The sequence below is a fragment of the Brachyhypopomus gauderio genome, chromosome 18 (genome assembly GCF_052324685.1).
Source record: "Brachyhypopomus gauderio isolate BG-103 chromosome 18, BGAUD_0.2, whole genome shotgun sequence".
Taxonomy (NCBI): domain Eukaryota; kingdom Metazoa; phylum Chordata; class Actinopteri; order Gymnotiformes; family Hypopomidae; genus Brachyhypopomus; species Brachyhypopomus gauderio.
This window is the reverse complement of record NC_135228.1, coordinates 13,616,994-13,632,247: the sequence shown is the minus strand read 5'-3', so window position 1 is coordinate 13,632,247 and position 15,254 is coordinate 13,616,994. Positions and strand designations below refer to the sequence as shown.

Sequence of the window (15,254 nt, the reverse complement as noted above, 5' to 3'; positions counted from 1 at the left end):
TTCCACCCTCTGGATTTTTGTGGTATTACAAGATCACTGGCAAATAACCCTATAACGCCCCCCCCCCCCGCAAATAAATAAATAAAAGCATGTAGTCATGAATTTTACAAATGTTGAACGCCTGTACGTTGCTTAGCCCAAATGTTTTGTGAAACGTTTAACGTTTATTATGAGAGCTGATGCACTTGCTAGTAGATTACAGGATAATGATTATTTTGTCTTTTGGAAGGAGGTTAAAGCTCTGAACAACTGCAAAATATCTCTCCCTTCTGATATAGAAGGAGTGACTGGTATTGAAAATATTGTTGAGAAATGGTGTAAGCATTACCAAGAGCTGTTTAATTGTATAAGGAAGGACCCATCTGTAGTAGATAACATAGATTCAACTGAAAACTTTGTAATAAGATCAGAGGAAGTTCTTGAGGCGATATCGGCACTAGAAAATAATAAGGCATGTGGTATGGATCAAATCTGTGCTGAGCACCTTAAGTATGGCAGTAAGAAACTCTGTCCTCTACTGGCAATGTGTTTTACTGGGTTCCTTATCCATGGGGTGCTACCTGAGTCTCTTCTGGACATATTGCTTGTTCCAGTCCTAAAGGACAAAGCAGGGAAGCTGAACAGTATTGATAACTATAGACCAATAGCATTGTCTAGTGTCCCCTCCAAGGTTCTAGAAAGAGTCCTTCTCACAAGACTGGATGCATTTTTACTAACATCAGATAATCAATTCGGATTTAAAAAGAAACATGGCACTGATATGTGTATAATTGCGTTAAAATAAATGGTTGCCAATTATGTCAACCAGAACTCTACTGTTTTTATGTGTTTTCTTGATGCCTCTAAGGCCTTTGACAGGATCAATCATGGTAAGTTATTTATGAAATTGTTGCAGAGGGGTGTCCCAAAGGTCATCATTAGGATTTTGGTGTATTGGTACAGTCACCAGACGATGTATGTGAAATGGGGGAGTAGAATATCCACCCCATTTAATGTATCTAATGGTGTCCGCCAAGGCGGGCTTTTATCTCCTGCTTTGTTCAATGTTTACATGAATGACTTATCAGTACAGTTGAGAATGCTTTCTGTTTAAAGCCTTCTGTTCACCCATGTATACTGCCCACTTATGGTGTAGGTATAAGAAAAGCAGCTACCAGAAGCTGACAGTAGCATATAATGACACTATGAGACTGTTGATGAAGCTACCTAGGTGGTTTAGTGCCAGTTACCTCTTTGCACACTCCAATGTGCCTGGATGTGATGCAGTCCTGAGAAATGTCATCTACAAATTCATGTGTAGACTGGATTTCTCACAAAAAAGCATAATTGAATCTTTAGTTAATCCAGTTAAGAGTTCGGTGAGGTTCTCATCTAAGCTTAGGCGACACTGGAGAGAGTGTCTATATGTCTGAGGGGTGTGTACCTGTCTTGTTTATTATTTTTATTTTCTTACTTTATCTTGTTTTGTTTTGTTTTTCTTTCTTGATATGGACCATGTACCTTGTGTCTGAGGTAAATAAAGAATTGAATTTAATTAGTGACATACTATCATTATTATACAACGAGAACCAGTTTATAAAACATTGTTTATATTGTCACAATATATTGTAAATTGTATAAGCACGTGTTTTATTAGCTTCCATATACGTTTTAATTTTTTAGCTACTTTCAGTTTTAGCAAATGTGTTTAAATATTTACAAACCTGTCCGTTTGCTGACATCTTGTGGTTCTGAGACGTATTGCGTTGATACTGTTTACCGAATAAGGGCTAAAAATAATTTATTTGGCGAGTATTGAAAATTTACATAACGCTTTAATGAGGGTTAGCTTTGTGCATATTCAGTTATCATGATGCGAAAAAAATCTAACTGAGGTAATTTTAACATTTACATTCATGATCTGACGTGACATTCAAAGTTAGCGCCACTAAGGTGCCACTTTAGGTGATTCGCATTGAATTAGCCTATTTTATTAGTTGATATCGTAAAGTGGTAGCGGCGACCATGTCACAGAAAACTGATTTATAACCCTTTGCCAATTCGTTTGTTATGGATAGGGCTATTAAAATGTTATACGGCATTTGATTTCTTGTTCTGAAATATAGACTAAGCTCATAGTCGGAGATAGTCGGACAGTACTCGTACATTATGTAGTCAATTATTTGACTCAGGACAAGACACGAAGGCGTTGACCCCTTGATGACGTGACCAATCACGTGATCTTTCATCGTGGTTCACGTGTTACATAGAGAGCGCTCTAATGAAGGCTAAGGGGCTCAGATCTTGTCCTGGGTGGAATAAATCACAGCATAATATACGAGTGGAAAATACTAGCATAATTTTTTGTGATTGAATCAGAGATAGTTTTAAGAGTAAGCTTGTATGGAAAAAGAAAATCTTTTATGAAAACATTAAGCAAGTATAATGTATGATTCGAAAACTTGGACCATACAATTATTAAAAAGATATGTTTTCGGAGGGGGGTCAAAGTGACTGACATGGTGTGATTTACTGTAGTTTGCATCAGTGTGATATTGCCTATTCTGTTGCCTGGTTCTTTGAAAATAGACAATTTATTCTCCTTTTTATGTGTATCATACAATATGCAATTACACTATTACAGTGTATTATTACAGTACCTCCACATTATAACCAGATGATGTCACTATTGTTCCAAACGTTTTTTGTTTTTGTCCAAAATGCATAGTAATCATTCTACAATTTGCATATTGTATTTGACAGATCTAAAATAAATCTTTTACAATTTGTACAATATTACTAAACAAAATAAACCCTTTTTTTGTATTTTTCAATTCTTAAAATTATAAATAAATTTGAGAGAATACAATTACAAACAAAAGCATTTTCAAACTCCTTTGTAACTGTATTAACAATTATGGCTGTCTAAATGTAATGCATAATTGCTTTGAAACCACACAATATAAAAAGGGAGAATTCAGGTTCTGATTCCAAGCTGTCACGCTGATGACATGTTCGTGTAGGTTCTGATAACTGCTGAACTGCGTGTTGCTGAAGAGTCTGCAGTGGAGATGTCAGTTTAGCACTGTGTGCTCAGAATGCCACATTACAGGCCAGAATTTTTTTTAGGATTCTAATGTAAAATTAGATCACAGTTCCTGCTGCAGGAAAGACCTTCAAATACAACCACCCTGATTTTTTTCATTGCCTCTGAGCAGAGAGCTGTAATGGTTATCAGGTCTCAGCACTATCTAGAGACATACTTTATTCAGCAGTTACAGCATAGACAATACAGTGAAAGGGCAGATGTGAAAGACTGTCTTTGACATTTCATTGGATGTCCTTGGTGTACCATGAGAAAAGAGGCTAGTCCTCACTCTGTAGTCCAAAAGACCACAATTCTCACTCTGTATCTCCTTAGACCACCATTCTCATGCTGTATTCCCATAGTCTACCATTCTCACTCTGTAATCCCATAGAACACCATTCTTTTTCACCTTTGATCTTTAACCTTTTTGACCAGTTTATTTGGTATTTTTTAACCTTTACCCTTTGATTTTCGTTTTGCATTTGCATTTTGACAACAGATGAGCAAACAAATCTAATTTAACAATGGAGGGAGGTGACAACACATCAAACTGCTGTGTCCAATAGTGCTGGAATCTGTTACCACAGCTGAAATTCCTTACCTGAAAAACATACATTGTGCAGAATTTTCAGTCCTCAAACTAGATCCACCCAAAAAAGTGTACATCACGTCTGGTTAACATGGTATACATGTGTATCCTTGTGTAAAACCTTCATGCTTGTCTACAAAGCCTACAGAGCATTATGAATCTCAAGCACGGCTCGACTTGAAACACCATGATTAAAGCCTCATGGAAGACAAAACTCAAGACTATTCTCTGTCCTGGCTCTGAGATGGTGCAACGATCTTCCACTAGCTGCTCGGACTGCAGAGTCTCTCGCCATCTTCAAACGTAGACTGAAGACTCACCTGTTTGTTGAGTACTTAAATGAGCACTAACTCAGCAGATAGCACTTGTTGCACTTGTTCTTTACATTGTATCTTTCTGTCTATGGTTATTTGCGCTTCTTGGTATATGTTTTAATTCCTGTTTAAGTGAGCCTATGTTAATTGGAATACTAGGTAATGGCATTGATTCTTGTAGTTTAGTAGTAGTCTGGCTCAATGGTATCTTGAATTCTGACCTACGCTACTATCTAGGATGCATTCTGTGGAGAGATGGCAAAGCAATTGTATGTCGCTCTGGATAAGAGTGTCTGTTAAATGCCCTAAATGAAAATGTAAGTGTAAATGTAAATATCCTTATATATTGTGTGTGTGTGTGTGTGTGTGTGTGTGTATACTGTATATATATGTATGTATACATATATATGAGTATGAATTATATATAACACATATAAGTATAAATTATATCATTAACAAATAAAATAAATAAAATAAATCATTATCAAGCACTATCTATATTAAACAACTGACCAGGTGATTTGTAGAATATAAATGTTAATGCAAGCCAAATTATCATGTGTAACTAATAAGATATCCTGCTGATTAAATAGTGGTAATTTATTAACAAATAGCCTATCTGATGAAACTGACAGGTAGCTATAATTGTGACCACAAAGAAGTGGTCAGACAACACACATATACACACACATTTGTCATATGAACAGAATATTATTATTATATTGTTAATAATGAACAGAGACCACACAGATGCATAATTACATGTATTTATTAGATCTGATGAAAAATGACATTGAAATATGAATAGGCCATTAGTCATTTTAATAGAGCTATTCGTATCACCCTAGAACTTCTCAGTGCAACCTTGTTCATGTGTGTTTACTCATATACCATTATGAATCTACAGTACATTTATTCTTAACTGCCAACATGAATTGAGGTCTATATAAAGCAGACATAAATGTGATGATCTTCCACACACCTGTAGGATTTCATCATTACACATATGGAGTAAATGTCACCGCAGCAGACAAAACACCCCCTAAGAAATTCATCGGCAATCTCATTACGCCATGGCAAGGAGTCGACTCCTCGACGTATGATAAATGAGTCAGGATGAATGGGGTGGACAAAAGGAAAGTGGAAAATATTGATGAGTGGGATGGAAGGATAGATGAATGGATGAGTAGATGAATGGATAGATGAATGGGTGAGTAGATGGATAGTTGGAAGGGAGGGTTGAAAAGGCCCTGGTGTCGTGGCACTAAAGACGTGGAAGATATGGATTACATGTCTCTTTGATGAGTCAGGCACATCCGTTGCAGGGTCGAACAGACACATACATCATTGCTAACTTGAAATGAAGACCGACCATTACCATCATGCAAACAGGCAATGAAAAGCCAGCTGAAGGCTAAAGCCTCTTGGCTTAGTGATATGCAAACCATTTTATAGCAAACTTCAGTCCCGACAGCAACAATGTGAGGGCGGAAGAAAAGTACCGTCATTATCAGTGAGTGCAAATGGAGGTTTTAACGTGGAAATTTTAGAGAATCACTAAAGTGTTGGAAGTGCCTGTTAGATCATTTAAGTCAACCATCGGTCATATTGATTCAGCGCTGCAACCACTCAAAACTTTTTTCTCTTTTTTCCTACATGCCCTGATTGGAGGGAGGGGAAGGATGAACAGGGCCATTCTGCAGCATCAGTGAAGCCATTTGAGATTCCCGTCTCTCGTTGATGGCACTCGACAAGAAGTCGTGGGCTGTTTTTGTTATGACCTTTTCTCAATGTTCCCAGCTTGGGACCAGTAACTGGGACCAGTTCTTATTAGTCTGCAACTACCTATGATATGTTCATTTTCATGAACTCTTGACCATAATTGCTGTTTTTTACAGCAAGATTGCTTGTGTGCAGCCCTTTCATTCAGAGGATGCTCATCGAATGATCACGGGCTCCATCGCTAATGGTCACTAGGCAGGTCGCCCCTCCTGCTCTTGCTCCTGGTGGTGGAGCTGCATGCTGATGTCACCTGCCCGATAGGTCACGCCACTGATAGCCTTTTTTTGTGAGCATGACCTTTTCGCAGTATAATCATAAAGCACGTGCAGACAGACACTTCATGTACCTGTGCAAAATAAAAAAATCAGATGGCAGGGTGTCACCCAACCCGAGACACATGTCCCCTGACCAACCTTTCTCAACTGATGAGAATCACTGATGAAGCAAATATGCCTGTATGAATGTTTGGAGCTATGGAGATTATACAAACTCCTTGGGTGATTAAAGATTTAAATGGGGAATTTATAAACAGATCTACCCCACTTCAACATATGTCTTGAGTAGACGTAGGCTAAACCATATTGTGGGGTGAAATTTTCTTAAGTGATTTTCCTCAAGTCTTGTGTCTTGTCTTGTGTGATCACTCTGACTATCATATTGTCATTTAACCACTTAGACTACTAAAACAAACTCTGTCCTAATTCTAATTAAAAACACAGATACCACAGATACCGTTTGGGGGATAAAAAACACTGATAAGAATAAAGCTTAACACTGATAGCAGTACACTAATAGAGATCATTTTGTGTCACTCAGTGACTTTATTTATTTTATGTCACTCAGTGACTATTTATTACTCTATTTATTTTCACAGTCATGTATTCTTGATAACATATATAATGTAAACTGTATTCTTATCTGAACAGAACTGCCTCCTGGTAATAACATCTTCCATGTGAGGAAGTTGTGTCTAACTCCCAGCTGTAAGTGGACAATTTTAGAGGCAGAATATTTTCTCATGTAGTTCGTAGTTTGGAATTGTGCCAAATCGCTGTGAATCAGGGACACATGTTGAAGAAAGTAAACAAAAATATGGTCATTGGTACTCACAGTACAGTTTTTTGTATGAATACTTTTCAATATGCAGTTATTTATTTTAGAAGTGTTAACTGAATTCAAACCCAGGTTCTAGGCATGTATTTTATCAAGGGTGGCTTTCAAATTCAAACTGCATGTGAAAGATTCACTGTTTGGTGAAGTAATGAGCATCCCCAGATGTCAGCAGGGCTGAGGTAACAAGCTTTCATAGTGACGCCTGCAGGCTGCACGAGTGAGTTTTAGTGTGGGGAAATTAATGGGCCCAGTGACTTCAAATGCAGTCTAAGAATGGTACAACAGACATCTGGTCAGCAAAGCTTTCACACTTTTGTTTCATTTTAAAGGGTCAGTAGATAAGGATTACATTTATTTGTATTTGTGAATATATTACACTGTATTCGTTTACCTATAAGTGACTGAGTAGCGAACCGTGACCATTAAACCATTAAACCATTAAAAAAATTGCTCTCCTAATTATTCAAAGTCAAAGTGAACCTAATTAACTGCAATAAAGAAAAAAATTGAGACGACATTACATCTTTAGAAACGCAATAAACAATAGCATCTGTACTAGATAACTTCTTAAGCAATACGGTTCCAAGCAAAATAAGGTTCACAGCTCCGTGTTCCTCGGAAGCGGAATATGTAAACAACGTGCACGAGGGCATCAAAGAAATGAATTGAAACTAGCTAGCGGTGGTACGCTAATGACAGCTAGCGTCGCCACAGCGGGCGGAAATTATCATACAGTTAAGCCCGCCCACTAAGAGGGAAGGCATGATTGGTCAATTTTACTGTCATTTAAAACTAATGCCAGGCCCTCTGTAAACGAACAGCGGGCATCACAGTCCTGATTAGAGACCGTCACTGGTCCTGATAGAGGGAGACACAGGGTCACAGGCTTCCACTTAAGGTAAGACTTTTAGCTTGTAATTATCATCTGAATATTTTATGTTGTTTCTATTAAGATTCACTGGGAAAAACAACTGAATATTTCGTTAACTAAAGTAAAACATTTTCATAAATAGTAAATATAATTTAGCTATAAATTAGGTATAAGAAGGATATTACTCACACATTACAATTAGCCCATCTTACCTCAGGTCGCCAGAACCACAACTAAAACACACAGCTAGCTAAGTCCAGTTCGCCAGAACTTGCACACAATTAAATAACCATATACAAGAAGCTGTTGACTATGTTGCGAACTAAGTTAACATTATCTAACAGTTAACCACCACAAGCACAAATCTAGGCTGCGCTAGCTTATCTAGCTAGCTTTTCCAGTCCTCTTAGCTAACTAGTCAACAACATGTAGTTTCTCCAGAAAAAGTTATCTCAAATGGATTTTGGAGGAGATCTGACTGAATATTGGGCCGCCTGAAATGTAATGTGTTGAGTAATCATCATTGTCAGTAAAGGTAAACGTCACTACTACACCACTGACTCTGGGCTGATGCTAGAATTGAATGTATGTTGTGTGAGAGTGAATGAACAGGCAGCTGGTTTGCCCAAATATTATATTGTTACTGATATTTAAGAAATGAAAATTATTTCCACAAGGCAGAGCAGCGCCGAAGCTTCCTGTTGGCCAGTTGCCACTGATGTTGCTATACTCATATTTTCATTCATAATTGTTAAATAACACGAGGTAGATACATCTTATTTGGGAATTGAAACTGAATTATTGATGCCCTTAAAATGAAAACAAAACAAAGAAAACATAAAATAATGACCTGTTGTTTAACTGACCCTCTGTGCCTGGTTCACAGAGCCCATGGGAAGTGTAAAGAATAACTGACTCTTTGAGAAATTAATTGTTTTCTGTTTATCAACTAATGACGCAACTGGAATGAGTAATACAGTACAGCAGTTGCCTGTTTTATGTTCTCTTTAGACAAGCAACAGCATAAGTCTCACACACACACACACACACACACACACACACACACACACACACACACACACACACACACACACACACACACATACACACACACACACACAATCACACAGTCACACACACACACACACACACACACACACACACACACACACACACACACACACACACACACACACACACACACACACACACATACACAGCTTGTTAGTATCCAGTCTAAGAAGCTCCATGCTGTGTGAATTTCTGCCTCATTTTGATTGCTGGCACTGAAGTTGCTCTCTTTATCCCCAGCTGTGAGTGAACAATCTGGAAAGTGCACTTTCAGTAGTGCACTCTGGGTAGTGTACTCTGGGTAGTGCACTCTTGGTGGTGCACTCTTGGTGGTGCACTCTGGGTGGTGCACTCTTGGTGGTGCACTCTGGGTAGTGCACTCTGGGTGGTGCACTCTGGGTAGTGCACATCTCTTCTTGTCCATCATCATTCATTTTCCTTTTCACCTCAAGTTGGAAAAACACTGAAATAATGAATAATGGGGCCTTGTTAAATGAAAAAATATCACTGGTAAATTTAGATCAAATCAATGCCATTTTAATTAAATTAATAAATACTGTTTTCTATAATTTGGGCTTGTATTTATCGATTTGTACTTAATTCTGTTGTATCTTCCTTAATAGTTTACTTGTCAAAAAAATGGACCTGGTATATATTTACAACAGGACACAAATGACCAAATGATACAAAAGACAAAGTAAACCTTCAGAGTACTTACACCTTCAGAGTTCAGTAACACAACTATGAACAGCCAAACCTACCATGTTCACCTTTGGTTTCAATCCATAATTTGACTTTCTCCACAGGCTATTTAAAATTCAGGCTTCGACTTAATGGGTGTTTTATTGCTTTAATCGCAAATCATTCATTAAACAGCTGTCACTGACAAACACGATAAGCTTCTCTTTACATACTGTAAATGCTCTTTTACTGTTTGCAGGTAAAGCAGAGCTAACAACACCTAAGAACATGGGTTTGATTTCCAAAGAATTAACGTACTGTCATGTTGGTAAAATATGGGAGTTTCTACGGATAAGATCGTCTGCCAAATGCTGCATATATAATGTAAATTTACTCATTTCAAAATGTCTTTTTATATGTACACTGGAGTTCAGAAGCCTTGGATGCGTCAGAAACCTTTTAAATTTATTATGTCTGATAAATTCTGCCTCTGCTATACTGAAGGGATTGCCACAGAGTGTGACCAGCATCACTTCTAAAACAGGTGTAGAAAACAGCAGGACGGAACAGAGTATGATTCAATACATTAGGGTGCACACTGCACTTGATGGATGAACCAATAGACAGGCAGACACACAGACAAACAAACAAACAAACACACACTCATGGTTGGTCAGTCAGCACCTCAGAACTAAACTGACTCTCCACTAGAGGGAGCACAGCTTTCTGGACACATAACCACATTTTGGCATCAATTTTACAAATAGTAGTTTTTAATTATGTTGTACATTCAGCAATTGGCTCAATATATAAAAATAAATAAACAAGGTACTGCACTGTCAAATATTATTTTTAATAGTAAATTTAGTGCAGTTAGAGCTTTTAAGTGGAATGACACAAAATAAGTTAATACCATTTCTGAGATGTAACGTCTAAACATTAAACAATAGCACAAATGCACTCACAGGCAGCTTTGTATATTATACTCATACTCTATGTACAGGGTATACTCTAGCGTTTAGTGTTTGTATAAGTGGCTGATGTTTTCTTACACTGGAGACATAATGTACTCATAAATACAGTACCTAAAGCAAAGCACCTTTTAATATGCTTTACCCTGTGTAAACAGGTCAAGCTTCTATGACTTTTCTCTGCCAGTCTCAAGGCTTATTTTACCAACTTAACCATGACAGCAAATGATTCTTATAAATACTAATATCTATAAACAGACATACAATCAAATTCTGCATGAGCAAATTGGTACACTGCAATATTTGCGTTATGCCCACACACACGCACGTACACACACCCAGAGGAAGGGAGCTCCAGTAATGTTAAATAGCATAACACTGGCCTCTGCTCTTATGAAAAGTCAGTGCACTGTGAGTAAAAGTAATCAACACAGAATCATTCTATAACAATACATTTGAAGGACCAATGTGCTCTCCTGTAATACTCCGACAATACTCAGTTACATTCAGTTCTTTTAGTAATGTTGTAAACACTATGGTTATTACAAACAAAAATGTCCGCTGGAACAATACCAGGAGGTTTGTGTTCTGGCTTTGCACGTTTGCCCTTTTGGACAGTTTACTCAAGAATCTCTGTAAACACTGGACATGAAGCAGTATGAAAACACACCTCCCCAGGAAGGTTCAGTCATCGACAGACAAGGAACTAAAGGCCACCAGGCTGATAAATGCAGTATACAGCATTAAATGGTCTTCTTGCCTTCCGCCTATGTTAATAAGTGCTTTTAACCACAAAAGTCTCTAATCTAACCACAAAGGTCTCTAAACTGCTTCCTATTTGTAGAAGACCATGTTAGAGTATGCAGTTCATGCGGCTGTCTGCCACAGTGATGACGTTTCTATAATAAGCTTGTTCATAGCTAGAGGAAAGCAAAACTGTAGCCGTAAAACCGGAGGCAACACCAATAGGAGAAAAGTTGAAATATGTGGTCTTGGGACGTCTGAACACTGCTGGACTCTTTTTGCTTTTAACGTTTTTCCTTTTCGTAAGAGTGTGGCTGGTTATAGCACAGGCAGCAATGCACACCTGCTGCCTTTCGTCAGAGGGTTGAATTTCTTCCCCCTTAGACGGGTGGATCACAGAGATACAGAAGTCCCTGGCTTAAAGACAGCTTCAGCTTTGAAATGGAATGTAAAAAGTCCATCTTGCACATTACCCCCCCTCCCCCCCCCCCCCCCTCCCCCCGTGTAAATTCTAGGCCCCCTCTGCATCAAACATCTTGAAGTAAGAGTACAGATCAGCTTCCATTGTTAATGTAAAGACCATACAGTTAACATAACACAGTTTATACACTTTCATAGTAATAAGTTCATTGCAAAATAAATGACCAAAACAGGCCCTAGATCTGCATTCTTGCTGTGAAAAGACAATACAATGGTTCCAGAGTTTCAGAACATTTTAGTAATTGTAATACAATTAATAATTAAAAAAATAATAGTAGTGAAGACATATCATAATGTCATGAGGTAGCCAGGAGCAGAGGTATCCAGACACCTCCATTTTTCCACCACATTCCAAATTTCAAGTTTTGTTCTACCTTGTATCTGAACCTTTATTGTAACATAGGCAAATTATTCACTGAGAAGAGCTGGTAACTCACTAATCACCACAATGTTTCAGTGTCATTATAATATACTTTACAAGTACAATAAGTGTCTGACCACGGGTTTTCATAGACTAAACGTTGATACTTAGTGTTGCCGATTGTTCACTTACCAGATGATTCTGAAGTCATTTTAAAGCATTGGAAGTGAAATGGAAGCAAAGAATGAGAAGAAATCATATTCAGGTGTTCATAAATGATTACGTGATGAATGTCAGAGCATTATTACAATTCCCATTTGTATTGGAGGTACCGCCGGCCAAAGAGCAGACGCCCAGTTCCACTGTTCCGCAGTCAACGAGGGACTGCTGCCTTGGTCCGTCGGTCCTCATGTTTACTTGCCAAGTGTGTCCACCATAGATATATCCCTTATTGTTTCTCGTAGACGTGAACCGTGAGCGTCTTAGACACAGGATCTCTTGGAAGGCGCACCTGAACTCAGGACTCCTGCAGTAGATCAGAGGGTTGAAGGCTGAGTTGGCGTAGCCAATCCAGTTTAAGATCCTGAAGGGCAACTTGATGTCGTCCATTTTCCAGATGGCCGCCGTCACATTGAGCACGAAGAAGGGCAACCAGCAGAGTGTGAAGGTGCCCATGATGATGCCCATGGTCTTCAGGGCCTTGTGGTCCTTCAGGCAAAACCTCGTTCTCCAGTTCCTCGCCTCATTGGCGTCCTGGTGCCCGAAGCTCTGCGTGCGCAGGCGACCCTCCACGCGGTCGATCTTCTGCAGTTGACGTCGCGCCACCTGGAAGACGCGGGCGTAGACGAACACCATTATCACCAGGGGGATGTAGAAGGAGACGACGGACGAGGTCACCGCGTACGCGCCGTTGGTGTTGAATTCACAGCAGCTTTCGTTGGCGACGCAGCTCTGTGCCTCCGGCTCGTCTGACACCCACCACTCCATGTGGATGGGCAGGAAGGAGATGAGGGCGGCCACGGCCCACACGGCCAGCACCACCCAGCATGCCTTGCGCTTGGTGAGCATTGACTGGTAGCGCAGAGGCCACGTGATGGCCAAGTAGCGGTCCAGCGCTATTACGCACAGCGTCTCTATGCTGGCCGTCACGCACAGCACGTCCGTGGCCGTCCAGAATTCGCAGAAGAAGGTGCCAAAGTGCCATGTGTTCAGCAGGATGTAGCTGGCACCAAAAGGGACCACAAGGAGACCCATGACCAGGTCAGCACAAGCCAGAGAGCCGATGAAGCAGTTGGTGACAGTCTGCAAGCGCTGGAAGCGTGCGATGGCGGTGATGACCAGCACATTACCAAAGACAATGCCCAGGACCAGAAGTCCCATAAGGAAGCCCAGGAGCACTATCTCCGCATCACTGTACCCTGAACCATCCTGAGGGACCTCAAAGGAAGCGCTAATCCCCAGGGATGCATTAGGGAGTGAAGAGGTACTATTCACACTCGATATGTTCTCTCCCTCCATCGTCTGCAACATGAAAAATAACCAGTGCAAAGAAGATCAGTGTGGAGTAAAGTACACGTCATTATGTCATGCATCTTGTTTTGTAATGTTGTGTCATTAGTCAAGACCAAGACAACACCTCCCCAAGAGTAAAATGAAGCACAAAAAATTTCTGACAAAACCTTTCACATACTTATGTTAATTTTTTTGTAACCACATACATATAGAAATGAACAAACGTATTCACCTAAAGAAGATTTTTTTTCCTCACAATTCTTCAGTTAAAATCTTTTTCCCCCTGGAACTCATGAGAAACTCCAAATATAATCCTTCTGATGTTACAATAATTATTCCTTTGAGTAAATCTTTTCTTTCCTCTCATGTCATGTTCACAAGACCTTGCTCAATGGCCTGCTCTGTCCCTTCTCCCCTTCTGACTTTCTTTTTCTTTCTTCTTCCTTCTGTTTCTCTATAGTTTTCCTTCACTCCCTCGTTCTCTCTCTTTCCCTCTCTGAGACCATGCAGCATTCGAGCACATGAGGTCTCCAGGACTGAATGTGCCTCTGACTATCAGCTTGAGCCTTATAGCAGCCGCTGACATCACACACCACCGGCAGCCAACCAGACGCTGAATTTCCTCCTTCACTCTAGATAACTGTATTTATGTAGAGCGCTGCTTTCTTGTGAGCCAAAAACAAGGGTAGACACTTTATTAACTAATATAAAAACAAATACTATACCTATTTCTATAAAAGGCTGGGAATAGCTTTTAAAATATACTTAGTTAACAACTGACCATAACCACATTATAATTAAAATTGTAATAATGCTATAATAATTCCATTGTGCATAAATCTTACATTCATGTAATTTGGTCAATTTAGTCTTAGCCTAAATAATGGAGTGTGCAAGCTATCTGGCTTTTTTTTTCTTGGTCTTCAGAGTATTTCCTTTCAAAACGTGTCTACTTTCACTAATGTACTGTATACCGTTTCACTTCTGCAATGTATTTAATATTTCTACAGTTTACAGTATTATAAGTTAAACAATTTGTCAACCAACTACCGTCAACGGGGTAAACAAATGCCTGTGAACATACATCTGGGATGCAGCTTAACAGATTCTATAGTATTCAACAGACCTGATAAATTACTGTTACATTTTTTTATACTTGTCAATATCTAATGCCTACCCATTATAAAAAAAAAAACAACTTTTTTTTTGTTAATTACTTAACCATACAATGTTAGGCCTGGCATATCTTCTATAAAATTCACGATACATGCTAAAGTAGTTAATAATAAAAATATATATTTTTTTGCCTTGCAATTAACATTTGAATTCTAAAATATCCAGGGCACAATGTGGCTCATGCTAACTAACTAACAGTAACTAATCTTTACCATAGATAATCTTTACCATCACAGCAAGAATGTCTCGCCACCTGCATGTCCTTCTACTTGTGTCTTCCTCTGGAGTCTTCTGCTCGGACACCATCCTGTCTAGTGGGCTGCCGTATATCTTCTGCATGATTCCTGAGGTAATCTAGTGAGTCCTTGGAGTCCCACAGGTCTACTGTCCATCATCCTCTCATCTTCACCGCATTCTCTCACCACTCCCACCAAGCGTCAATACTTCACCGTCATTAGCCTTGTCTGACCTCTGCTGTGGGCGTTACCATTTAAGGTGATTTTAACGATTTGACCCCCACTC

At 39.2% G+C, this 15,254-nt stretch overlaps 1 protein-coding gene across 1 annotated transcript; it reads right to left on the bottom strand.

Moving 5' to 3' along the window:
• Positions 1–11,724: 11,724 nt before the first annotated feature.
• On the bottom strand, positions 11,725–14,080 carry adrb2b (adrenoceptor beta 2, surface b). The gene is made up of 2 exons (XM_076980600.1): positions 13,789–14,080; positions 11,725–13,565 (listed from the first exon to the last, which is right to left on the bottom strand). Exon 2 carries the CDS (start codon positions 13,560–13,562, stop codon positions 12,324–12,326), a length of 1,239 nt encoding a protein of 412 aa, XP_076836715.1. The 5' UTR covers positions 13,563–13,565; positions 13,789–14,080; the 3' UTR covers positions 11,725–12,323.
• Between the last annotated feature and the right edge of the window lie 1,174 nt (positions 14,081–15,254).

What these genes read in the sequence shown, in the direction of transcription:
- adrb2b (XM_076980600.1), bottom strand. Translation starts at nt 13,562, where the DNA reads ATGGAGGGAGAGAACATATCGAGTGTGAATAGTACCTCTTCACTCCCT.